The following is a 27997-nucleotide window of genomic DNA, read 5'->3' on the forward strand; positions in this document are numbered from 1 at the left end:
AAAGATGAGGCCTAGTGGATACATTTGATTGCAGACTTTAGCCCTCATTCACATACTAGGTGAAGCCTTTAAACACTCCACTAAAAATCTGCCGGGCAGATCTGGGGACGATTTTTACCCACTTACTTTAGATGTGTGCATGTCACATACTTAGTCTGAGATGAGCTCAACATACAACCATCCAAACTAACCAAAGGGTTAAAGTAAGGGGTGTGTGGTGACCTAGTGTGCTTGGCTGCTGATTTACCAGATTCAAAGGGTGAAGCCTTCAGGTACCCCATAATGGTCAAAAATCTTCTTAATGCAGCATCGCCCAGAGAAAGTAATTGGTCCAATTTCCCCGGATAAGCTAAATTCACAACCCTCTGGCTTAGCCTGATGTTAGTTACATCCTCAACTATCCAAGCTTCGCTTCTAGCAAAAAGTGGCTTGAGTGAGTAACCAAGACTGCATTCCATTTTTCTGAGAAGTAGAATATCTCATAACTTAATTTTAGCGAGGTTTACACCATGAAGGTAGAATATCGTAACTCATTTGAGTGCATACCTTTGATTCTTCACAGCATACCCTTTGGCTTTACAGAAATTTCAATAATTGATGAATCTTGCGAATACAAAAATACATATTAACACTTTGGGACTGAGCATCATCTATAGATGACTTCAAACTGTACTCAGCATCCACAACCGTGAAAGCTCAGATCTTCGCTTCGCTTAGTGCTTACAAACTTTGGCAGTGGATTCTCATACATATGTAGTACCCCAGCCGGCACAGCCCATACTGCATCTACATGTGAAGTGGATGCAATGTGTGACAGGATGCGCTTAGGTACAGATATTAGGCAGATAGGTACCAAATATCCTTCTGCCATCCTTTGCTAGTTGCGCCTATGAATGCCATATTTTTCATGATGTGGTTTAATACTTAAAAATATCTGCAAGTCCTCGCATTAATTATTATAAAATTTCAAGAACTATTATTAATATAATTATTCATTGTATTCAAGATTTTCACGAACATACGGAACTACCAATGACTACAGCAGTAGGTATGGACTTGTCGTCTTGTAGCCATCTTTCCCTATCTCGACGTGTTGGAGCCTCGTAGATAGAGTGTTGTGTTGGGCATGTTTTATAGTGATATTTCTTAATTCTGACCATTGCAGCAATTTTGTCTAATCTCCCGGTATCGACCCTCGCGCACTCATTGGCCTCTACTCTCCTGGATTTGAAATCTGCGTTTATTTTGGACTCCGATGGATAGCAATGTTGTACTGAAGTTCTCATATGTTGTCCTGTGTACGCCTGTCTCTTGTTTTATGCTGAGTCATTAAAGTTATACTCATGAAATAAAACGTGCTCTGATTTATCCCGAGTAGTTTAAAACAATCATGATATAAAGAGAACCAGACAAGCAATATGGGAATACCAGTTCGACCTAGTTCAATTTTCGGCCGTTAGATGGCAGCACTTTCGTGCATCCTCATCCTTACGGCATCTCTGTAAGTGCGGCGGTCTCTCTCTTCCGCATCCCCTCAGCAGCGGACCGGCATATGGATGGCATCTATATGAAAGGATGCACTCATACTCTTTGCATCTGGATGACATCCAGCTGCCAAAAAGAAATTTGATGGTTTGTGCCGGCTGGGACACTTTGGTTTTGACCTTATCTTTGGTTTTGAACCTTACCAGTGACACTGGCACCCTTCGAAAGTTCGTGCACTTTTTTTGTAGGTAAGTTTCACTTAATTGTGTGATTGGTGCTATACATAAATAGTTTTTCAATATTTTTCCACAAATTCATTGCTAATCATCCTCTACTTCAATAGGCATAGGAAAAAAGTTTCCAATGAAAAAATTTTATTTTGAACTCCAGACTCCTGCAAAGGAATCCTTTTGATCATTAAGCATTGCCAGCATTTCTGTTCTTTTTTTAGAAAGGGTGGGTTTTAAAATTCTTTGACTAATTATGTTTATCTCCTCTTAAAAACAATGGGGTCGCTCCCTCCCAGTTCCAAAGGAGCCCCTTAGTTCATCCTTGACTTGGAGTCTTTTGAGTGGATTTCACCGACCTTTTTCGACATGAAAGACAACTGTCTCCGCAGGCTTACATATGTAGCCAAGTTCTCAAGTGCATGTCAGGAGACTTGTGGATTAGGTTCACTCTTTGGAATGTACAGAGTTGGTACAAACAGGACACTCATTTAAAACTAAAGACATTCTTTCCGTTCCCAAATGAAATTTTGCACATAAATAGCACGACTAGCGGCACCACAAGTCAGAAACCAGACATCCAAGCCAACCCTAACTTGACGTGTGCACTGAGAGTTGCCTCCCTATGGGACAAAAATATATCATTTCTTACTCTACCGAAACACCTTACAAATCAAGGATAGGAAGTTACAAGAAAATAAACCTGCTTTATCTCAGCAGAGATCCAGAAAGTGAATCACTGTATAAACAAAATATTATAATAAAAGACATAATAGAGGAGCATGAAAAATTTTAAAAACGCCAAAGTTAAAACAAAAAAATGCCTATATTTTTAACCTTCAACTTATGAATCAACCCCAGAAATAAATAATATGGTTTGAAAAAAGACCAAAAAGTTGCCTAGGGTGATTAAAGTAAAAATGCTGTGAGCACCATAATTTTTTACCTCCTCTACATCCAAGAGTCATCAATAGGTGATGGCAAAATAATCTTAAATAATAGATTTTTTTGTATAACAACACAATTCGATCTCTTTTGATAAAATGTAACTATTCTAAGCCTAAACGATGGAAAAATAAATTTCTGATCTTGGCAAAGTTAAAATTTTTACCTTCGGGATTTAAGTGTTAAGCACTTCTCATGCTATTTCAACCAATTCTTAAATGCACTATACGTAGTATACTGGCTCTCTAAAGTTAAGGTTAACCAAATGCAAATGTTAATAACCAAACCAAATGCAAATAGGATATTTAGGCAATTCAAAATTCTTTCATAAATGTATTTTGAAAGACTGGGAATAAACAAAAAAATACATATTATTTCTCTAAAAATATATTCAATCTCTATATAATTTTTTTCTTAAAATAGTCACGGATAAAAACAATTTACAATACATACACATATCACAACATTTGTACACTGGGTTAGATTGCTCTCACAGAAACTGGAATATGCTGGCTTCATGGCACGGTTTCGACTTTTTGGATAAACTGTCAGACTTGGGCTCCTTTTTCTTTCTTTTCACACTCTGAAAAAGAAAACAAAGCAGTCAGATCTGGTAAGATAGTCCCCTCAAGTTCTGATTGCGAGCTCCAACCACCACTTAAACCCTCAATACTCCATTACTCTATATTTTCAGGTCTGACAGAGGCAACAATATGAGAAAGATATTTCCTCAATCAACAGAGGTTTTAAATAAATTTTAGGCCGTACTCTGCAGAGGAATCAAGGTTGGAAGCTTTTGTTATGTTTTGCTACAACAGAATGAAGAAGATCGAATGGGTAAATTGTGTGAGTAACATAAGATGTTCTAAGAAGAGTGGCAGAGAAGTCTTTTGCAAACCATACCAGATGATGGCTCAGTGAGCCGAAACGCGTTGTACGCATTAAAAATTCTTGTGGAAAAGTGCTATGACCTTTCATTTACTTAAATATGTCTAACTTCCACCAATTGAAGCCTGAATCTGTTGAACTCATGGGTAGAAGATTGAACAACTTAACAACTATGCCAAATAATGTGACATGGATGTTCTAGTGAATTTTATCATTGAAGGACTGATGGAAGGGAAAACCGGAACAGTTAGGCCTCGATTGATACTTAGATCAGGTGATGAAGGATGTATGGCAGAAGAATCTATGCATATACAAGAGGATGTTTTTTTGTCTGTCAGCCATTCATTTTCATAAAAATACACGGATTGTAACCAAAGTTAGTATATAGGTGCATCTATTGCTCCTAAAACCCATAGTGGTACTTCTGGTGGTGCCCAATGCATCCTTTGCATCATTTTCTCATTACCATTTGTTACGTCACATCATACAACTTCTGTGGTTAGACATACTGCCAGGTAGGCACAGCTATTGACTAAGAGAACTAACATAACTCAAAAAATTCTAAACTTTACCACTTTAGCCATAAACTCACTTTTCTTGTAGGCAAAGAAGAGTCTTTGGGAGGTTCCATATTGGCTCTTGGATCTTTTTTCTCAGGGCTCAGCACAGTGAACACAAATTTTCGAGAATTCTTCGTCTTGGCCACAACTGGTGATGTGCTTGTCAAGCACTCAGCCTCCATGCCTCCACTAGTCTTCATAGCTATCTCTGCTAACCTCTCCAATGTCCCATCTTTGCGAGCCAAGAACGAGCCTCTTTTGCACTGAAATATGATCAAATGGATATAATAATATGGTAGAGATTTTTTACATAAAAGTCTGCTTCATGATATACAGTGGAACCTCATTAAAGCGAGTACGGGCTACACCCCCGCTATTACGAGAGATAGCCGATGCACCGTCAATTGACCCTATAATAAGCGTGTTAAAAAATTCGTTTTTGCGAGACCCTTTCGGTGTTGGCTCTCGCCATAGCGAGGGTTTCACCGCTGGAAGACTTTCATCAAGACTCCTTAACCTCTGTAATTGCTAGCGATCTGTTAGAAATGAAGTTAATGGAGTGCTCAGTCTCAAATTTATGTGGTAAACTGTCGTTCGATAAATATAATGATTGACGAAACAATGCTTTGCATGATTTTTATTCAGTGCGGCGCTTGTAAATTGTTTGAATAGTTAGTCGTTATTTGAGTAAGGGAATTTAGTGATGCAAAAAACCACGCCTTTCGTCTGGATTTATGCTTACGTTTATCGGATAGATCTGTCGCCGCACCACTCCTGTTCCTGTATATCTGTTCGCAACAGGTATATTGGCTATTATTTGCTCCACCTCCGGTAAAGCGACAATTCGCTATAGCGAGTGTTTATTAGTGCACCGTGGGGTGTCGTTATATCGAGGTTGCACTGTAATTAATTATTATAGCCAATCATTATTACTGTTATTGTTAATGATGAATGAGAAGGTTCCACATGCTCTCAGTTCTGTTTCTACAATCTATCTCCATCAATCAATTACTGGTTCTTTCGATGAATTGACGGTTCTCAACTCTACTTTTACCCCCTTATGGGCTGTGGGCCAACATAACAACTGGCCTTAAGTAGTGAACAAGAATTTTTATAATAATCTGTTCACTTCAATCGACTCTCTCAACTTCATGGGGTTTGATTTTCATTACAGTTTACAGTTTTTGATGTTGGTTGAACAGGGTTCTTACCAACTTTCAATTCCCCGGATTTTGTAATAACAGTAAAGCAGTCATAATGGGATCTCATGGAAAATGTAGCAAAATATTGTGAAATCATGTCGAGCAGTGGTGGATGTAGAAGCAGAATTTAAGTCACATAGCACCAAGTTGGCACTATGTACCCCTTGCTGCCAAGCCATGAGGGCAATAAAATGCCCACTAGGCTGCTTGAGCACATTAAAACACTGCATGTTTAACCACAATTTTCATAATTTTGCTATACCGAGACCATAACCTTATCCCACTGACATTTTCACGACTTCCAGCCCTGCTTTGTATTTTCCTGACATTAAAATCTGGTAAAAGTCTTTGATTTTATTAATAATTAATATCTAGAGAAGTAGGCGGTGGATTAAAAAATGAAAAAAATAAAAGTCTCATTCAGTTTCAAACTCTATCACAATTGACAAATTAAAATTGGTGAACAACCTCATTCTAGGCAGTAAATACTACTCATTAGTTTTTCAGTGTAATTCTGCTAAAATAAGAGGAACCAAAATAATCGTATTTCTAGCAAAAAAATTACCCCAATTTATTTCATAAACAATACGAATAGACATCCAATATTGACATTACACAACTAATTTGCAAAAATATTGCCAATTAAGTTAATAAATCACTACATACACATAAGTTTGGAATAAAATTCAAGTAACATTCAAAATCTAATTTTGCAATAACTTATTTCCATAGAGAACTTCGATGAGATTTTTAAGGCATTAAAAATAACATCCCAGCCTACTTTGCTACTCTAAACACCACAATTCAACAACTGACAGTTTGAAAACACTTACCAACATCTGGAAAGGTCTTTTGACATCTGGTGACCCAGGGTCTTTATCAGGAGGTTTTGGAGCTTCACTCTCTTTTTCCTTAGGTTCCATAGTAGGTTTCAACCATTTCATGATAGAATTATTGGGAAATGAGTTGATTCGGCGGAGAGCTGCTCGACCCAATTTAAGGAGCTGACTATCCTCTTCAGTATCATTGAATAATGATTCAGCATCTGGACTGTTACCATTCTATTGTATAAAAAAACCACAGTTGACAGATAATGGAAATAATGAGAATGGTGACTTCTATATTAAGCTTACAGTGAATGGTCATGCTTCATATGTTTACAGTGGTTCATAAAAATAGCACAACCAAAACTCCAGGCAGAGGAAAAATTATATTTGGTACTTGAAAATAAAAACATCACCACCATATTGGTATGGTATGGCATTTGGAGGAGGCGACTAACAGCTCAGGTCATTTACACCAACAGAGGGGTAGTGACGGAAGGGTGGAGAGAAACCTGGCGTCAACATTAGCCTTCTCTCAAGAATTATGCAAGTGCTAAAAGATTAGCCAATAGCCCATTGTCAGCAGAGCTGCAACAAACCAAATCTTTGGATTGCTGACTCATGGTAATGAAAAGGCAATAGGTTTTCAAATGAGTTAGAAAAAGTGAGCCTTTCGAAGCAATGATTGTGGCACGAAAAAACAAGACGTGGCATGCTGATAATTCTTCATGCATTCAGTATGGGTAAAAATAATACGAAAGCAAGTACAAGGTTACCTGTTGGTGCTCTCTCAGCCACATTTCTCTCTCGTGCCTCAGGCGACGCCATTTCTCCTCATTTTCATCATCATCGTCTACTTTCTCTTCATCACCTGAATCTGTCGGCTTAAAATCTCCATCATCCATATTATCTGTGGAATAAATGTGTTGTACAATGTAGGAATAAAGTCAAAGAAATAAGAACAGTCTTTATCATACATAGGGGGTACAATTCAATGTCTAAAATTTCTGGAAAATGAAATTTGTGAGAGTGAATATGTAGTTTTATTTTAAAGATTAAAGAAGTTAATTCACTATCAATAACTGTATTAATCATTTAACACATTTTAAGTTTTTTTTAAACACACGTAACTGATAGCAAGTGCATATGAATTATATTTTTATGTACCCCACTGCACCATATAAAGCACAATAAACTTTTTTCTTATCATACTTATTATTTCTTATCATTTTAAGTATCAAATAAGTAACTCTATCAGAACTGTTTAACTTAAAAACAATTTTATCCAACAAATTCCAATAAATAAAATTCCTTTAAGCTAGCAAAGAGAAGTACTAAGAGAGCAAAGAATGATGATAGTGGTCCAAATTTTACCATTATATATTATCAAACATTTAATGAGCTTTAATTACCACAATGGAATGGAAATATTTAATTAAAAAAATGAAAAGGAAATAGAATTTACTGACCAACATTTTTCCATCGAAATTTCCTCTCTCTGCCTAGTCCATCAGCATGGAGTTCACCATCTTCAAGAAATATCTCCTGAAGCAGTCTAACTTCACGTTTGTCTTCATCCAACACTTGCCTCCTGTTATATTTAATTTAATCAATTAAAATTAAGTACTTCCACAAACAAATACACATAAAATTTAAAGTACACATAAGAAAGGAAAAATATGCATTATGAAAATATTTATTTAATTTAATATGTACTTGAATGAAATTGTACTTCATTATTCATATTATTTAAATGTCCAACCATTAGTAAAGCCCTATGGCATAGGATGCTTTTTTTAACTTTTTTTAGCATTATTTTGCTTGATTAAGAATTTTTTAGGAATGGTAAAAAATATTTAACGATGAACTACTTATTGTGTCTACAACAACGGGAAAGAATTCAAAGGTTCATCTATAAGATTTTCTAAGATTTTCTAGAATTGAGTAATAAAATTTCTCAATAATTTCTATGTTAATTTTCTAATCCATGTGAACCCAAGAGTATTGTAGAACTGCAAAATGCAAGAGAAACTTCTGGTAGGGTAAAATCAAGAAATGCTCTCCTTGAGTCAGAACTGAGGTGAGAGGGAATGGATAGCAGGGTTAAGAATGCGAGAGGAAGGGAAGGGATTGAAAGGAGTGATCAAGAACTAATTTGTGCTCTATTGAAACATTGAAGTGTTCACATCATTTCAAATCATTCTACTGAATCGTTGCAACGAATAATGACAATTGAACTCCTAAGGAATTGGCAACTCAAGCAGACAAATATAGGTACAGTGAGTCCTCGTTTAACGTCACTTACCATTCCTGAAAAATGTGACGATAAACGAAATGACGTTAATCGAAACATAATATCTTATGAGAAACAATGTAAATAAAGAATATCGGCTCCTAGACCTCACAATTCCTACGCGAAAAAATTTTAGCGTATCATATCTGGGGCATTTTTTACGATGGGAATGCCAAGCTACGGCATAAATACGAGTTCCTGTCTTCATCGACGACAATAGCAGCACTGACGTAAATCCTTCTCCATTTTTGTATCTTCCCGCATTTGCTTTTCGGCTTCGCTTTGGTCTGGGCCTGGGCATCATCATTGCTGAAACATCGTCGCAGTTACAGGAACCAAAATTATTGTGAAAACGGCGAAAAAAGTGACGACAAAAACTCTACACGGTGAGTTTACACGGAAAAATTCCTTGAAATCACTTTTTAGGTTCCTGAAAACCATTATGTAAAGTAAAACCTTGCGCACCTACCTAAGAATTCATTTTGCAGAAAATTTGCTAAAACTGTAATCGCAATTAACAATAAACACCGTTTTACACTTCGTTTAGACTGACTGTATTACCGCCCAGAAAACGAACAACCTGCAACGCCCACCGCTTCGCGTTTTTTTCTCGCACGAAATTTAAAAGCCTTGACGTTATCACGAAGCGAAGGTGCGATAAACGAATGACGGTCTCAAAATTTTCGTGACGTTATCGCGAAATGACGTTAAACGGGGTGACGTAGAACGCGGACTCACTGTACTTAATTATAATGAATAATGGCATACTTTTGGCATATGGTGATTTAACAAGAAATTAACACATTGCCACTAAGATGGCTTCGAAGTTTTGGAGGTGGTTGGTCACCAATTAATTTGCCGAAATCTATACTCCATCACTGTTGATATTTCACATATTTTCACTACAATTTAATCTCATAATTTTACAACTTTGAATTATTCAAACTCATCATGCTATACTTTTTGGGAAAATAAATAGATCATTCTGAAGCAAATTGTTTCTGTCCATTTCAGCTAAACAAGCAATGAGTTGTCATACTCCATCTACTTCATAAATGTCTCTACATACATAAATGAATGCAATATAGTAATTAGGTAGAGAAAAAATATTTGAACAAGCATTTGAAGATGAAATAAGGTAATAAATTTTCCAAATTTATTAAATTCTGATACTCAAGGTAAAATTTTGTATCGGAGTAGTATTCAAATCTGGAAAAAAGTACATTGTATATGTCTATCATCCCTGTCATTAATCCTGTAATACACAACTCAATGACAATATGTTATGTCCTAATTGGAACTTCACAGTTCCCTAGAATCAATTCAATCGAGAAAATTGAGAATTAGGCGTACATGGTCAGGAATTCAAGTTCCAAGAGTTTCCAGTTCCAAAAATTCCAGGACTTTATCCAAAGGATTAGAAATCTTCTGGATTTGCAGAGTCACACTTCAAAGGTCAGATCATTAGGTTTGTATACTTTTTCACCCAGCAACCTCAGAAGGGGTTGGATTTATAAAGGGATTAATGGAGCCTGGATCTTGCTTTGATATGGTATGGTATTTCGAAGAGGCGACTGACAGCTAAGGTCATTTGCACCATGAAGGAAGAGTATGGGAGGAAGGGTGGAGAGAAACCCAGCATTGGCATCAACCTGCTCTTAACATAAGGTGCCGAGGGGACTACAGCTAAATGTCCCATCCAATGGATGGAGTGTTGCACTTAAAATGCCCTCCACACAACACAACATTCAAGCAGGGATCGAGCAGTCTCTGAAAATACCCTGCCACAGCTGGGATTTGAACCCGAGTCCACCGGGTGGGAAGCCAACACTCAAGCCACCTCACCAACCTGATCCCAGTTCTCGCTTTGATCAATCCCCCTCGGTACAGATAGATTCGGAGGATTTGGGAAGGAAGAATCTTGCACTGTCATTTAGTTGGCATGAGATATCACAGGCAAAATCAAAGTCACTGCCTTGAGAGAAATTGAGGCCATTCCATAAACATGATTAAGAAAAGAGCATTGATTTCTCTCTGAAGTTAGGCACCACGATTATTACAATAAAGGATCCTCCAGTTGGCTTAAAGATCTGTTGCCACCCACTGCACATTTAAATTGGCACTCTCCACTCAAATTACTGACAGGACAAGGGATTCTAATTTCATGGGGAAATAAGCAATAATTATGGCCTTCAACCAATATTTATATGCATTCCCATATAGTGATATGTGCATAAAATTAATGTCCTTTTGAAGCTATTTCTCATGATTGTAATTATTTTGTAATGCATATTGAGAATAAATGTTCAACACCATTTCATCTGCCCTTCCCTAGAATTGCCCTTCAGAAGAGTCAAGAGGAAGCTTCAACAGCCTTCTGCTAATGAATCCCAATTTTTTATTCTTTCATACAGTTTTTTGATAGTCTAAATTTATCAACTCTATGAATTGTAAGTTTTTTTTGCAATAAAAAGGCAAAATTTGTATATTTTTAAACAATTAATTAAATATTGGATGACTCTTCCCTTATCCCCATGCAGCAGACATTTTTTTTAAATCGATTAAAATGCACCCTAAGTGGCAACAAAATAGTTTCAACAGGATCGAATGGTGCCTACTATATGTAGCCTACACTTTCGACACCATGCTCGCTGAATTTAAATTACTGTTGAAATGCAGAGCCATGAACTCACATGTGTATCCTTCCAAGCTCTCGGCGCACAACATCATCGTCAAGCTTGTCAGCATCCCCCTCCTCCTTCTCCATCCGATCCAGACCCCGCTCGTCCTCGTCCCCACTCCCCTCCCATTCCTCCTCCCCTTCCGAGAGCTCGGCTTCAGCCTCCAAGAACTCCAGCCCCCTCCTCGGCCCCCTCACCTTCTTCACCACCCGTTTCTCCACTACAATGGCATTCTCTTCCGAGTCATACTCCACCGTCCTCTCCACACCATCTTCCTCGTCCAAATCAGTCTCCTCCCCTTCGGCACCACTCTCCGCTTCAGGCTCATCACCACTGCCCTCATCCACATCACTTCCCTCACCTAAGTCCTCCTCTTTGTTTCCCGAAGATTTCAGTTCATCCTGATCCTCACTTGGTCCTTCATCTTCATCATCTAGAAAATATTAAACGAAATATGCCTTCAGCCCTGGCTTATAAGAACCTCACATCTATGGTGATGCCATTAGTGCCGTGGGAGATATATGTCTTGGGGTGGAGACGAGACTTCCATTTCTCGGAATTGTCAGGATGGGACTCTCGCCTGGGCAGTGGCGCCGACTCCATGGGGCCTGAGGGGGCCCGAGCCCCCTCAAAGTTTCTTTAGGGGGGGCGGAGCCCCCTCAATAATTCAAGATAATAAGCTGTGTTATACTTTGTGAAAACACAAAAATATATTGGTATTTTTTATTTCCCATGTTTGACGATAGTTACCTTTTAAAATACATTCAACAGTGTGTTAAAAACAAGTGGTGTGAATTATGATAGTGTTACGGTGCTGCAACACACTTTGAATTTAACCTCTTCCTGGGGCAAGACCCCCGATATGGGCCCCCCCAATATTTTTCTTAAGTCGGCGCCCCTGCGCCTGGGTAGGGAGTTTTGAGCAGATTCGAGAAGTCTCGCCCCTTCGAGACTTCTCAACACTCATCGAGATTCCCGAGAAAGGGGGAAATTTCCAATGAATATAGGTCAACAGTCAACAATACAGTTTAGTATGCTATCCTTTATATCACTATACTATAGCGATATTAACAGATTTATTCACACAATAAAAATATTTTAATTAATGAGTTATCATCTACATTCAATTTTTTTACGTATGTGTATGATGATAATAGTACATCCAAAAGAGATTTTAAAATTGAGGAGTTTTTTTTTTCCTTTTCCTGGCCTCAATATTTAATATTGAATTTTATCTCTGAGTGTACGTCGACAAATTGAAATGAACATTCTGCTAATGTTTCAATTTATTTTATAACACCTTTATCAGGGCTCGAAATAAAAATGAGTACATATACAATTTTGATATGATAAAAATAAGCATTCAGAAGCAAATTAACTAAAAAGAAGACACTAGAATTATATTATACTATTTTGCTATATATACTATTAGGTAATAAAATTCATGGTTACCTGTCAATTATGACTCATTAAATAACAATAAATTTTGCTTAAATCATCTATGTCGATCTTTTATAACAAATATTTTTGTTTTGCAAATATATACCATTTCTTGAAATAATATTTTGGATAAATTACTTTCAGTATCTAAAAACGAGGAATGAAATAAAAATTGTTTATTTTTTGCGAGGATCCAAGAGTCTCAACCAGTGCCGAGAAGTCTCGAAGGGGCAAGACTTCTCGAGTTTTGTCCCTACAATGCCGAGAAATGAAAGTCTCATCTCAACTACCCGATAGTCTTGCACAGCCCTGGATGTAAGGTGCAGTGGAATGATCATGGATTCAGGGAAAAAAGTTTGCAAGGATTTGTCAAACCACTCGGTGGCACCAAGGACTACATTGACTGAAACCATTCAGTGTCACCTTAAGCACAAGTTGCCTAAGAGGCAATTGCTGTGGAACATGGATCCATGATCACGCAGCAAGATCATGCCCCTTCACAGTTTGCAATGCTTGTAAAGGAGGAACAGGTTCCTGAAAAGGCAACTGATTCACAATCATGCCGTCACCCATTATGCATGTGGTTCTAAAAACCATTGTTTTCAGCGATAAAAGAACATAGAAATTCCTATTTAAGAGGAAAAAGGAGAAAAAAATTGATTTTCTCAAACAACTGGAGATAACAGAAAACATTTAATGCTCTCCAAAAGAACTCTAAAACAAAAATATCTAACCATTTCACAAGCAAAAATATAGGTTCCAAAATAGGTAAATTATTCATGCCTTTACATCGACATCAGCTGAAATGATTAATGATAATTGATAATCACCCACCTGATATATTAAGACGCTTCAGTTTTTTGCGCCTCATGGTTGCTTCTAAGTCCTCACCCAAAGTAATCTCCTTATCATCATCATCATTCTCATTTTCATCATTGAATGAAACATCTTCTTTATTCCAACTACTTCCTCCAAAGTTCTTTGAGTCCTTCCCACTATTGTCAATGAAAATGAAAGGCATTAAAAAATGTCGCAAAGATAAATTAAATGTTTCAATGTAACACTTATACACATTTTTTTCAAGTTCAGTATAGTATTAAGTTTTATGTAATCTGATGGGATTTGCCAGCTGCACTTCTGCTTGTGAACATACATAGGTACATATATAAAAACTTTATCCTCATGCATCTGGGAAAAAACAACTAAAACTCCTTATGAACAATAGAAATGTCTCTAATAAAGCTCAACTTAGAAAAAAATATGCACGTGCAATGTAATTCAATCACATCAAGCAGAAATTCCCTGGCATTTCACTTCCTCATTTTTCAAAACCTTTCAATGATATGTATTTTACCATATATTTACAGATGGCATAGAAGTCATTAAATTCAGTCAAATACCAACCATTAAAAAATTTAGATGTATTATGCAGTCAATGAATTTTATAAGTTATGAACCACCACATTATTTGCATGTTAGGAGGAGGAAATTCAAAACATCAAAGATAAGATGATACAGTTGTACCCCCTTTACTTTGGAGGCATATTACTGTAAAATAGAAACAGATGTAAGGACATTAAAAAGATATTTGCACAGGCAAATGAGGCATTTCTGATCCAATTTTATATATTAAAAACAATAATGAAAGCTTCAGTGGTTCGATTTAAATGAAAAATTAGTCCTCCCGGGCTTTAATCTATGTCAATCCATAATTATTCCGGATGAGTTTCCACGTCACTATAGAAGCAACACGGAAAACTTTCATTCAGAGGAAATATTGGCACGCCTAGTAACGACCGGAAGAGCTACATCATTTATGCTTATTGTTTAAATAAAGAATTTTATGGAATGAATTGAAAGTAGAATAGCTTGATGCATAATTTTTGGAAGTTTCCATAATACTCTGAGAAAATCATTAATAACATTTGTCAATTACGCAGTGAAAATGAAAAAAATTTCACTGAATTCCAGAATTGATGCAAAAAATAGACCAGAATTGAAAATGACAAAGGAGTGGAACCAACCCATGCATAAATAATAAATTTGTCATAGAGGATGAGTAAAAAAGTCACAGTTGCTAAAAATGAAGAACGTACCTAAAGACTTGAATTGAATATATTCGGAAATAGAATGCTTAGGTCATAAACTTGATGGCACAAAAGGAGAATAGAAGGAAGAAATCCTTGATGGGAACAAGAGGAAAAATAACAGCAAGGAAATAAGAAAATTGCTCAATGAAATTCAAAATTTAATGTAAATTGCTATTTTGTTAGCGGTCCTTTTTCCCCACATTTTTCCTCTTGCTCCTGCTAAGGATTTTCTCCTTCTGTTTTCTCCCTTTAGTCCCTAGAAGGTTATTTCTTATTCATATAAGAAGGTATTTTATTTTCATATATGTATAATGATATCCAAGATAACTTTTACAGCAAAATAAATATTCATACATAGCAGACAAAATACAGTTTCATGATTTCTCCATACTTTCCAAGAGTGTGACCAAGTTTACCAGGAATACAAGGAAATGAACAAGAAACAAACAAGCACATCACATACCTCACGTCATCATTTCCCTCCTCCTGTTTAACCTTTTCCTTAGATTGAGACTTGTCAAACAGTTCTTGCGTGTCTTCAAGGTTCAAGCAAAAGTCATCCTCCGTCTCACTCATCTTATTCGCTCTCGACAGGAATGCACCAGACATTAGATTAAGCAACTCATCTTCAGCCACCTCACTGCCCTGTGATTGGCCCACCAAATTTAAAAGTGCACTTTTACCTGAAATAAAATATTTCACAATCAAATGAAACAAGAAACTATGAATATTAAGCTTACTTGCAATTTTAGCATATTTTCCAGTACACCATCACAATTTTAAGTAAATGAGTGTGAAAACTTTGTCCTTCCACATAAAAAGTTTGCTTTGCTCCATTGACTGAGGATGATGAGGAAAGAAACGCAAGACTCACCTTTCAAATGATCATTTTCATCCTTGCTGTGCTTGGGCGAATCTTCATCATTGAAAAGCTGTTTCTGAGTAAAGGCCCAAGGACTAGTTTGCCCAATGGTTGTAGGGGAATTGGAGTATCGCTGTAATGCAGTGAGAGGCAAGGCTGGGGAGGGCAATGACAAACGCCCTTGGGCACCTTCTCTGCTGCGTGCAAATGGAGTGGAAGGTGGACTGGTGACACTTGCAGTATAGTTATAATCACTTGCGTTGACATCTTCATCTTCCGAATCAAAGAGGTCAAAGGTTTTGAAACGCTGAAATTTACGCTTCTTACTTGAGGTAGGAGAATCGACTTGAGCTTCTTTGTCTTTGGTAGGAGAATCCACTTCTAGAATATGAAATGATAAAAATTAATGACTTTTGAAATTAGATTGAAAATAATACGAACATATTCAGATATACACCCATGTCTCGTATAGCGCAAGGGATGCGTTCCATGGGGTCTTTGCGCTATATGAATTTGCGTTGTACGAGAGCGTTTTAACATTGGGAAGATAGGGATGCGTTCCTGGTAGCATTGGTCTTGGGTATTGAATTTTCTCTAAAACATCTACAAAACATTATTTATATAAATGTTTATAGTTTAAAAGATCTTTAAAGATAGTATGCACGCATTCAGATAGCAACAGTCACAATAGCTTTTCCAGTTATCATAGTTTTATAGATGAGACAAAAGCTCCACAGGGAGTCATTTAGATTTGACGCCAAAACGCAACTCCTATGACATGCTCTATATACTACTTCAACAAAACAGTTTTCATCTCCAACTGATAATTTCTCAGATCTTATTTGTGTTCTTTCCCATACAATAATTAGATTCAATATGGAAGCCAAAAATTATTTCATCTTTCCTGATAAAATTAAAAAAATTAAAAAGGGTGGCAGCAGACAAATATTAGTAATATGGCAGGCCTCATTGGCAGTGGGGATAATTCCTCGCCTGCAAACTGAAGGTCACGGGTTTAAGTCCCATCTGGGTATCGAGAGCATGTGTGGTTTTAAATTTGTTTCGCCTCATGTTTTTAATTGCCCTATATCCAAACCTAGATGGGCCCAATTGATTCAATAAACTGTCAAAATCCATTACACGATGCATTTACCGGTACAAATACGTGGGTGGATAAATGAACCAATAGATTCACAAAATTAGAGCAGGGGCTACCATATTTCTCCGAACATAGTCCCACCCTTAATTTTGAGGCTTCAGTTTAAGGAAGAATTTTAAAAAAATGTGCTTGAATCCCCCCCTTTACTTAAACCATGGACTCTTAAAAAAAAGGGGGGGAATATATTCACATAAATACGGTAATTCCTGGACATGCAATAATGCAATTTTACAATTGCCATGATGAATTTTTTTTACGCATGTAACCCCACAGATGCTTGGTGTAACCAGAGCCAAAATCTGTCTCTTGAAAATTTAAGTGCCTTTCACATCAAAAGTCACTAACTCTTGATTAGTAAAAAATAAGTAGGTAATTGTGTGATATCCAGTAAAACTTACCTTTCACATCGTCCGATAATTTTGTTTCATTTTTCTTGCTTTCCATTTCTTCCTTCAGGTTCAAGGCTTCCTCCTCTTCCTTCTCGTGCAGTAATGAACCCTCATCACTGTCTTCATGACCTTCATTGCCTTCTTCTTCCTCCTCATCAGATTCCTCTGCTTCATCGTCCACATACGCACTCTTTGGCCTCGACTTTGTTAACATGTCAACATCATCCTCTTCCAAGTCATCCTCCTCTTCCTCTTCCCCTTCTGATGATGAAGGATCTGTCAACTCCTCTTCCTCCTCAATGTCAAGGTCACATTTTCCTCCTGCATGAAATGAAATAGAAACAGAGCCATAAATGACAGGAATCCGTATAAAAGCCATTGCAAGTACTAGAATTTTGAAATAATATTGCCTTCTACCTCAAGTCAGATTAACTGCCTTTTCCAGACTACAGGAAGAACAAACATATTAATGTTTTGATAGCAAAAATTTTTGGCCTTGCTCAAAATTGCACATTAAGCACCCCCGCTTTCGCTACTAATTTCAGTAATATAATTAGGCTGCCTTAAAATCAATGCTTAAAAAATTCTTGACTGTGGAAGGTTACACGGGATTTCCACCGGGTCAGGTTCTCCAACTCCATCTCGGCTGATGTTTCGATGGACAACTCGCCCATTGAAACGTCAGCCGAGATGGAGTTGGAGAACCTGACCCGGTGGAAATCCTGTGTAACCTTCCACAATTCTATACGCCGGGAAAGCCTATAATAATTCTTGACTGGTATGAATCACGGATAATTCAAGAATTACTTTTAGATACCAAGGTTCCTGAGAATTCATAGACACCCTTTTAAATTATGTTACATTTCAATAGTATTTTAATCCTCTTTCTCACTTTTTGACTTCCTATGCTATTCCCTATCCTAGCAACAGTTAGCATTACCTATGCAAAGGAAAATTATGAACTATTTTCTCCAGTATTTCATGAATTTTTCCATAAAATCCCATAACACACCATACGATCTGTACACTTTCTTATGTTAAGCTCTGTATCATTGTCAGCATAAGGCCCAAAAGTAGGAAAAACAAAAAGACACATGTTTACAACCTGCTATTATGAATATACATTATAAATACAATATAACTAGTGCGAAAAATCCACAGAGGAAAAATCATTCGCCTTGACCGGGATTCGAACCCGGATCCCTCAATTTCCGGCCGAGTGCTTTAGCCAGTTAAGCTACCGAGGCGTCATTCTCCCCTGTGGAAATTTGTGGACTATACCGGACAAGGTGGTATGGACTGCTGAGCATATGATGTGACTAGCAGTCCAGGTCGTGCGCATGGCGCCACAGCCGGAGAGTAAAGCCCGAACTTTGAACACTAGAGGTGTTCGCTCTGGACTTGTGAAAGCACTCGGCCGGAAATCGAGGGATCCGGGTTCGAATCCCGGTCAAGGCGAATGATTTTTCCTCTGTGGATTTTTCGCACTATTTGTGCATTGCGGGTGACTCCGTAAAAAGTTATCACCGTGGCTAGTCCCGGTATACTTTAACAATATAACTACAATAACCATATGTACATGTACTTTTGGTGCTCCGCACACGTTCGTTACAGAGCTATGTCCCTTAGAATACCCGGATCCAGCCTCACAGACTAATTTTGTGGGTTTTCGAACAATTCTTACACATGATTGAGGATTGTACGCTTTCCCATTAGACAAGAAGCAGGAATTCTTCTTGGGTTCTCCACCAGGTCACATTTTCCATAGCCAATGGTCTTATGTTTGCTTCATACACTGTCTGATACGAAAGTTAAATTAAGGTTTCTAAGGGCCGTATTCTTAGTTGACCCTACATATCCGTCCCTACATAACAAAAGGCCCCTACATGTGTTCCTCAGTCGACCCTACATAAGTGGTGGGGGGTGATTCCGTCGTCAAGTTCTCTGAGATGACGTAGATGATGGCGCAGCGCCAATTTTCCACTCTGGTGGCGTAATGGGAACTAACTATGAAACTAAGAAAAGACATATGATAATTTTCAGGCGTATTGTTAGAGCAACGGCTCAAGGTAAATAAACAATCGGTGTTTTCTGCCAGGTCGTGTCGGTACCTTAATTAACGCTACAAATACTCTAATATCAAGCCAAAAGTAGAACCTAATTGTCTTCAAATTACTTCAAAAGCGGTCTATACAAGATACAGAGCAAATATGATCATTGACGTGGGAACTTACGTTGCATCATCAAGGTTCGTCATTCTCTTTCACCTTCCGTAGTTAAGTTTAATAAGTGGCTCATAGTGGTATGAAAATACGTCTTCTATTATTATACGTAAACAAAGTATTGGTTTCCCAATAGTATACCAAGAGCCAAATCTGAAAAATATAATTATATATTCATAGAAACAAGGTGCATGTATATCGCTATATTGTTCTTATTAGTTCCGTCAATTTTATAATTTATTTAATTTGGTGGCTGAAAAGTGGTAGTATTATTACCTTTCCGCAGTGTTACTGTACATTTTAAAATGATTTGTGCGAGCTAGTCACCATTAATATTCATTACAACGTAGATTCTTTAACCGAAATGATCAACAGGCGATATTTGGCCACCATGTTTTTGTAGGGTGTAGGGCTGGTTTGGGTATCCTACATCAAGTAGGGCCCATTTAGTTCCAAAAACGGCCATATGCAGGGCTTGATGTGGCGTATGTAGGGTGAGATTGCTATATGCAGGGGCTGATGACGTATCCAGGGTCGGTTGGCCCTTCAGGGTCGACTACGAAAACGGGCCTAATTGCCTTATATCACAAGGTCAGGTTCCACGTGATAAGTAGCCACAATTAATTGGCTTAATGGCAGCCATTCCAGTGTAAGAATTTATTCCAAATATCTTTGCGACAGGGACGCAGGCCCAAGTTTTCAAGAGGGGAAGGCAGAGGGCACATGACTTCCAGAAGACCAACCAAAATACGATAGGCGGAGTCAAGGAGGAAATTCAGTCGCTTTCAGACCTCCGTGGTGTATCCTCCGTGAGAAGGTTAGCCGTGTTGCCAAAAGTCTGTTGCCTTCACTTGCTCGTTGTGCTGTGGTGACTGCTCTCCAACAGCCATTGAAAATGGTCAAAGTAAGGAATCTGATCAGGAAATGAGAGGGATAAGAAGGGGTTAATCCCTTCGACTATGGAGCTAGATGGGCTTACCAACCTGCCTAATGAGTAGGGACATGCAAAGGGCAAATTTTATAGCCAAAAGTGGTGTTATTTTTCTACAAAAGCGATGTTATTTTGCCCTGAAATCGGTGTTATTTTAATGGCAAAATAATTTATGTTGATTGAGAGCCATCCTTCCAGTGGCCCACCCATTGCCCTAAATTTAGGATATTATTGATCGGGAATAATTAAAGCAATAATATACATGGAGTATTGACTGAATTAACCTATTTTACATATTTTATCCTTCGCGTAACCATATCTCTAGCTTACATAGAGAGAAATTACTTTTAAATGTCTGTAATTTCAAATGAAATATTGCTATTGTGATCAAGTTGTCATCTTTTACTTTTGTTCTCATATCTGTTAACACAGTGCTATAGCAGGAAAGAAATCTTTCTCAGTCCATGTTTGCAGAAGGGATCCAAATTGCTTAAAGGCACTTAGATGCAAACGATGTCTCAGACATTTGAGCTCCTGGATTGCTTTAATTACATCCACTGAACCCCGGGAATTTTACTTTTGTAGTAATTTCTGTAATTCTCCCAACCCCAACATCAACTTCTCTGTCTCCATTGATTCCAGGCCATGAATTTTTTTTTTTTTAAGTCAGGGTTCATGTCTGTAGACGGAACTTCTTGGGGATCAAAAACTGAGATCTTTTCAAATACCTATTTTCTGCTTAGGTCTGCTACCATAAGAGAACTAAGTTTGGTTGACGCTTTTTCAGCCATCTGCATAGGTATTGACTTTACAGCAGCTGCTTTAGAGGTTTTCATGTTTTGCAGATGTAATAAGTGGTTTTATCTAAAAAAAAAAGTACTCTTATGAACTTTCTGGAGGCTCATTTTTAACTTCCTTAACTCTTTCAAAATGGTGGAGTTCTCTCCTTAAGATGAATGCGGTACTGCGCTCCATGAGACTCTTCGGTCCCCTCTGTATGGAGCATTTATGTTGGACATCTGTTAAAGGTCTTGCAGATAATCAAACACTCTCAACACCAACCTTTTCTGATCCTTCCTAGTGGGCATTTTGCATTATCTTGGACTCTGAGGGTAGTTGGTCTCCCTCCTTTCGTGGTTTACAACCCTACCAGCAGCATTGGTTCGCTGTCAACTCATGCTTTGTTCATGTGAATTAGCTATATGGATGATTGTTGCTTGCACGTAAATTGCAGACTTTCAATTGAATTCCTCGATTTATTCTGAGAATTTTAAAATTTTGAATGAAGCTCTACCATCAGCATTAACGAATTTAATGCATTAACAATTTCCATGTTGATTTTATACTGAAATCGAGATATAAGTTAATATTTGTGGTAGAATTTCGTTTAAAAATTGTAAACGCTGCCAAAAGACTAAGAATTCAATTCTTCATTTATATTTTTTGAGAAAGAACCATATATTTATTTCGCATACTAACTGAATGAACAAGTGTATGACTGCGGTCCCTTGCCACAAAGAGAGGTAATAAGAGACGAGGGTCTAGGTTCATGCTTCCGGATTTCGGAAGTTACAGATTTTGCCAGTCCATGGTGTTGGCCTGTGTTGGGTCCCGAAACTAAGACTTTGCGAACCCACAAATATCATAAAAGGAGGAGAGCAAGGAAACGTATTTTCGGCATTAGGCCTGCGTAGGAAAATCTCAGACGAAAATTTTCGCCTTTCGTCTCCCGGGTCAAGAAACGTCCTGCCTCATATTTTCGTCATTAGTAGCGAAAGGGTTAACTCTTTATAGAATGTGAGTATTTGATAGTTTGAACCCTCCAGTAATTGCATTAAGTCAACCATCAGATTCCCAGATTCCAATGGCATTTTGGCTACTTTGTAGACATCGTGAATGCGGTTTAGACATCCTCCGGACAAACAAGTCGCCTTATTTCCTCGAGGGTGTTTCTTTGTGGAAACCATGAATTTTCTCCAATTCATGGGCGATTTTCACCAACTCAGACGCGAATTTCATCATTTTTATCTTCTGCTCTGCATGGAATTGTTTTTCGATGCGTAAATTTAAACCGTAATTTTTTCACGGCATTGGCCGCTCTCACCGACGCGACTAATTTCCGCGGGCCGCCGTTCCCGCCACAGCGCCGTGAAATCTAGAGAGTCATCTTGTCAGGAATTGGCCTGAATTTTACGGCGCTGTGCCGGGAACGGCGGCCGGCGATAAGTCATTTTGGCACAAAGCTGCCACAATGTAGCTCCGTGTGTATTTCACGGAATAGACGGCGCACAGCCACTTTTTGCCGCTTTCAGACTTTTGCTTTGCTCCGCCCGTCGTCAACGGCACGGCACTGTGCTTTTAAATAACCATTGGTCTCAATGCATGTCTGCAAGCGAGTCGACTCGCGCAGTTGACGGCACGGCGTTGTTGACGGTCAGCAAGGCAAGGTTCAATCCGGCCCGGCGGTGCGCCGTTTATGGCGTGAAATACACATCGTGCTACCTTGAGGCTACTTTCAAACGCAACGACTTTTCGCCGGCCGCCGTTCACGGCACGGTTCCGTGAAATTCAGGCCACTTTCTAACGAGACATCTCACGGCGCTGTGCCGTGAACAGCGGCCCATGGAAATTCGCCGCGTCGGAAAGCGGCCAATGCAGTGAAAAAATTACGGCTTAAATGTACGTCTCGAAAAATAATTTCGTGGGAGGAGCATGAGCTGAAGAAAAAAATGGTGAAAATCGCGTCTGAGTTAGTGAAAATCGCCCATGAATTGGAGAAAATCGCAATTAACACGAAATTCGTGTATTCGCGGGAAAACCCTGGAAATCGCGTATTTCGCGGGAAAATCCCGGAATTCGCGTTAAAATTCGCGTTATCGCATTTGCGACTTTTGCATGTCCCTACTATTGAGTAATGAGCCACGTGGTGGCAGGTGGATATAAGGTCTTAGAGACATTATTTCTCTTCCATACACAAAGTCTTTTGAGAAAACGTGGCAATGCCTGCCTCTCTCTCTCTCCCCATCCCACTTCCCTAGTGATGCAGGTCCCACATTCCGTGAATCCGCTTGAAACATTCTGATGACTGCATGACTGGCCAGTCGCAAAGATATGTATTTGATAAGGAACATAGTAGTTCTTTGTTCATTTTTTGACACTAAATTTGCCCCGATGACAATGTGCGATTTGGACATTGAAAAATTGTCTATGGAAAAACCTGACCCAGGGGAGAACAAAAGAATTCCGCCACCCCAAGAATGATTTTGTTTTGAAACCCAAGTCTGATATAAATTAATTTATAGCTCATTGCACATTATTATTTCGGTAGGGAAAAATATTATGTACCTTCTTCAGTTTCTTCGTGATCAAGGCTGTACTCCTGCTGTCGTTTTGCCCACTCCTCGTCCCTCTTCCTAGCGATCTCCCGTTGCAGCTCTTCCCGCAAGGAACGCAGGCGTGCTCCAGGCCGCTCTGTTCCTGGGGACGCATTCTTGATAGGGTCAACTCCTCCCAGAGTGACCGTCATCACTTCTCGTTTCACTTTCTCAGGTCCCTTGTCCCCTCCTCCTTCAAGTACCTCGATTCTGAGAGATTCAAAATTGAGAATTAGTGGCCTTATATTGAAATTAGATATTTAAAAAAAAATGAGACAAAAATAAGGCTTCTATCCTCACAACATCAAATTGCATTGTTGGCTAAGTCAGAAGATTAGTTTCAACTGATAAAATCATTCATCAAAATATATGCATACGAAAATCAGCACCTGGTTGGCAGATAAGTTAGTAGAGGAATAAGATCTTATGGACCAAAAAACATTTACGGAGATGTTTTTGTATTTTCTGGATTTTGATAATTATTCTTTAATTTGATTTTCATTGAATTATCAGGCCTTTAAAGTCTTTTATTCTTCAAAATAAACTTATTATGTGGGATTCAAGAATTTGAGAAAATTAATATTTGGATCAGAGAAAATTCTTGATTTATTCTACCCATATCAATGAAAAACATAACTTACCCTATGTTCACTTTCTTCTCTTCACATGCTACCTTCTTGGGGATGTGATGCTTGATGAATCTCGCCATTAGATCTTTTACTCCAACTTCTTTCTTAGGATAGGATCTCACATCCTCATTCAGGTCAATAACATTATCAGGATCTCCATCCAGTTTGATTAGGTTAACTTCAGCAGCTTCTGAAGAATTTTTGAGCTGTCCTATTTTAACATCATCAGCCGCTGAATTAGACCCCATCTCATCCAACTCCATAAGCATTCTTACAGGAGTTGAGACACGAGGCAGTTCTTCAGCCTCTTTCTCACCCTGATCTGATGACTTTGCTAGATCCTTCGAAGACTCAGACACGCTGACCCCTAATATTTCATCAGCTTCTTCTCTAGGCTGGGTTGTCAAATGTGTAACATCCTTAAGAGACCCAGACATGCTTTGGACACAACTCAGAACTGGTTTTGGCCCAGCCTCATCAACTGTATCATCGTCAAGCCTTAGGCTGATTGATTCCGAGTCTTCCAATGGAGGTGGTGATGGGACTTTAGCCCGGAAGAGTCCAGAGCTTTCACAGTTATCTAATTTATTAACAGTGGTTGATTGATCCTTGTCATAAGTATCACTTGTCCTAGAACTCGAATCCATCATCTGTGAAGCTTCATGGCTCACTGGTGTTTCACTCTTGGGAAATAAATTACTAAAATCGTTACTGCTTGAGTTCAATAAAACAAGATTTTTAGAATGAGAATCCAAGCAATCATCAGTTTTTGAATTTTCATCCCTGGAGACAACATCAAGCATGTTATCCATTGCACTACGAACATCGCTGATATCCTCTGAGTTGAGGCAAAAGTTTTCATCCTTCACTTCTGCCTGCTCCTCTGTTTCCCTATCCAAAGCAGCTTTGTTGATGTCACCAGATAGTTCTGATGCCCCAACAGACACAGTTACAGAATTACTTTCATCATTTTCACTTTTTGTGGGCACCACACATCCTTCTTCACTTGCATTACATGAATCAACAACAGCAAGGCATTCTGAATCTTTTAAGCAGCCTTCTACATCTGAAACAATTTTTTCATTCTCAATTTCTGCCTGTTCATTTTGATTTTTGTTGATGTCCAAAGGGTTAATGGAGGTGTTTCCAAGAGGAACAAGATTATTGTCACAACCATTAATATCAGCACCATTGTCACAGCGGTTTGTGTCCTGATTTTCAACTTGACTTAGATCCAGAGTTTCCTTATTCTGACTGGTCTGCTCAGTCCCTACATCATTACTCTTTTCCTCTTCGTCAGGACCAGAATCTGAGTCAGACTTATAAAATTCTTCTGCATCCTTCACCTTGTCCTCCAAGGTTTTCCTGGAAAGTAAACATGAAATGAGTACAGCAGGGAGTTCACCAAAGTATAAAGTCATACAGACCCATTAATGCCCAAATCTTTCCTTTTCTCAAATATGCCTTTTAAGTTTCCCCCCCCCCCCTTTTGATACACTGATTTTCAAATGGAAGAATACGAAACAATGTCCCAAAATAAAATTTAATTCATTGTGGAGTAGGTCATTATATATTCATTGGTCATAATCATAAGGAGCATGGATGAGTAAACCAATGAGAGGACATTTAGCAATAATTTAATTATTTCAGTAAAAGTACAAACTACTTGGCATTAGTAAAAACAAATTAATTATCAATTAAAACCTTTAGAAATAAATAACTTTTTAATGTTCAAATGCCATTGAGTGAAATGCCTTACCACACAGCTCCCAACTTTGTAGGGGAAGTCTTTAAAGTCTTCACAGGGAGAATAACATGCTCTCTCCTCTTGAGGAAATCAGCCAATGTTCTCTGCCGAGGTCGATGGTAGGGCAGGGACACTCTCGACTCTCTCACCATCCGTTGCGATTCACTATGTATTTTTTGTAGGTTTTCCTTTGATTTTTTTGGCTTTGAAACCTACAAATATTAATTTGACACAATATTTATAGTGATCATTCACATGTACAAGACAAGTCAAAAGGACAACATAAATGAACACATGACAATATTATTTTGGAAATGAAAATAAAGCAACATACCATACAAATGACTTTTAATGCTGTTACCTACTCAAGACTTAAAATAACTTTTCATGAAAAAAATCCACAGGCACTACAACAAAATAATTCCACAATATTGTCTTTAATTTATTAATAATACTGAAGGAGAAGGAATTTTTCAAGTTAAGAAGGCAGAATGCGTTACATTTAAGAGGCCATTTTGTACAAATAATTAAGTGGTACGAGCTACGGATTGGATTGTAAATCCAGTTTATTTACATGGTCATAGTCTACAACATTGAACATGGGATTTATGAGACATTACTCAAGATTCCTTTTTACAGACATTGGGCATGTAGGAATTAAGATACAGGGAAGAGTACGTGCGAAGGGATAGTCATTTGCATTAAGTGGGGCCTACCAGAAGAACATAAAGAAACCAGAACATTTATTTCACTGCTATGGCATAGAGGAGACATTCACTAAGCTGAATGGTTTCGTGTTCAGGTTTAGAAAACCAAGGAAACATTCAAGGAATACGTATACCAACCCTCCTCACTCGCTATTTTTACACTACAGAGGCTGAAGTTAAGGTTGAACCTTAAAATTCTGAAAGTGAAAATTTCTGATTCCGACAACCAATGCTGCTAAATTAAAATGTCAGCAATGCTAAGCAAAAAATCGGACAGCTTATGTACATAGAACTATCAAGCAATAATATTAAGACTTAATATGGAAATGCGTGAAGAGTTCTCGGGATTGCCACCGGGTCAGGGACTCCATCACAATCCAGGACGATGGCCGCGTCGGACATACAAACGTCGACAGTAATGCAGTAGTTGAACCGGTGGCAATCCAACTCTTAACGAAGTCAATTCGCTAGAAAAAGCACTAAATCTTTCTTAATAAGGGAATGTTTTTACCTTCTCTTCTTTCGGCTTTTTTGACTTTGATTTGCTCTTCATTCCCCGTTCCGGAATCGGTGCTGGGGAGTCTTCATCAGGGTCAGTAGAAGGTCTATGGTGAGAATCATCATCCGAATCTTCTGCATCGTAGAGATCACTTTTCGAAAAGAGGCTTTTACGCTACGAAAAGAAAATCAAAGTATGTACATGGAGGAAATACAGAAATAACCAGCAAGAATATACCATAGTGAATATTACATTAAATTCTGGCGGAGGAGATGATACTTCTGCTGGGGCAATGGAGGAACCAATTGGATCAGTTAATTTTTCTGTAGTTGAATCGATGTCACCCGGGATATTTGTGTTTGAAACAGGAATGGAGGGTTTAACAACAAATAAATTATCACTATCGCTTTCCTCTGACTCGCTTCTCAATGCAATGCGAGATCTTCTCTGCTTTCGTTTGTCCGAGGGCAAGGAGTTATTGCCACTATCGTCAGTATCACTTTGGCTAAGATTATCTTTCAGGCCCGCCACTACGGGTGTAGGCCCAAAATTTTCTTCATCACTGTCTAACATCACTGGTTTTGCAGTGCTTCGTTTCATGATTATTTCCTCGTCATCGGAACTGTCCGCGTATTTCGCGGACTGTCTATCCAAAGGTTCATGAATTAAAGACTCCATGCTGATCAAGTGAAATATATATACACTTAAAAATTTCTTGACGGAACAACTACCTACAATTCACGCGGAAATATTACATGAATATAAATAACAACATCATTCTGAGTTTCGATGTTTACCATTAGGTTACCGCCAACTCACGCTTTCCCGCTAATAGTGATAAAG

At 38.3% G+C, this 27997-nt stretch overlaps 1 protein-coding gene across 1 annotated transcript; it reads right to left on the minus strand.

The window, feature by feature from the left end:
* Positions 1-3028: 3028 nt before the first annotated feature.
* Positions 3029-27987, minus strand: LOC124168052 (claspin). The gene is made up of 15 exons (XM_046546153.1): positions 27407-27987; positions 27167-27328; positions 25961-26160; positions 24214-25566; positions 23544-23782; positions 17055-17366; positions 15510-15878; positions 15099-15318; positions 13380-13540; positions 11118-11538; positions 7601-7722; positions 6908-7041; positions 6141-6368; positions 4138-4368; positions 3029-3240 (listed from the first exon to the last, which is right to left on the minus strand). The coding sequence occupies exons 1-15, from the start codon at positions 27830-27832 to the stop codon at positions 3148-3150; spliced, it is 4671 nt and encodes a 1556-aa protein (XP_046402109.1). The 5' UTR covers positions 27833-27987; the 3' UTR covers positions 3029-3147.
* Positions 27988-27997: the final 10 nt, after the last annotated feature.

This window comes from Ischnura elegans, chromosome 11 (genome assembly GCF_921293095.1).
Source record: "Ischnura elegans chromosome 11, ioIscEleg1.1, whole genome shotgun sequence".
NCBI classification, from domain to species: Eukaryota; Metazoa; Arthropoda; class Insecta; order Odonata; family Coenagrionidae; genus Ischnura; species Ischnura elegans.

Bases quoted from the DNA above. Each gene is read 5' to 3' on its own strand.
- LOC124168052 (XM_046546153.1), bottom strand. From the start codon at position 27,832: ATGGAGTCTTTAATTCATGAACCTTTGGATAGACAGTCCGCGAAATAC. The intron at 27,329-27,406 runs GTAATATTCACT...TTCTTTTCGTAG, and splicing joins CTCCTCCGCCAGAATTTAAT to CGTAAAAGCCTCTTTTCGAA. The intron at 4,369-6,140 runs GTAAGTGTTTTC...ATCATATTTCAG, and splicing joins AAAGACCTTTCCAGATGTTG to TGCAAAAGAGGCTCGTTCTT.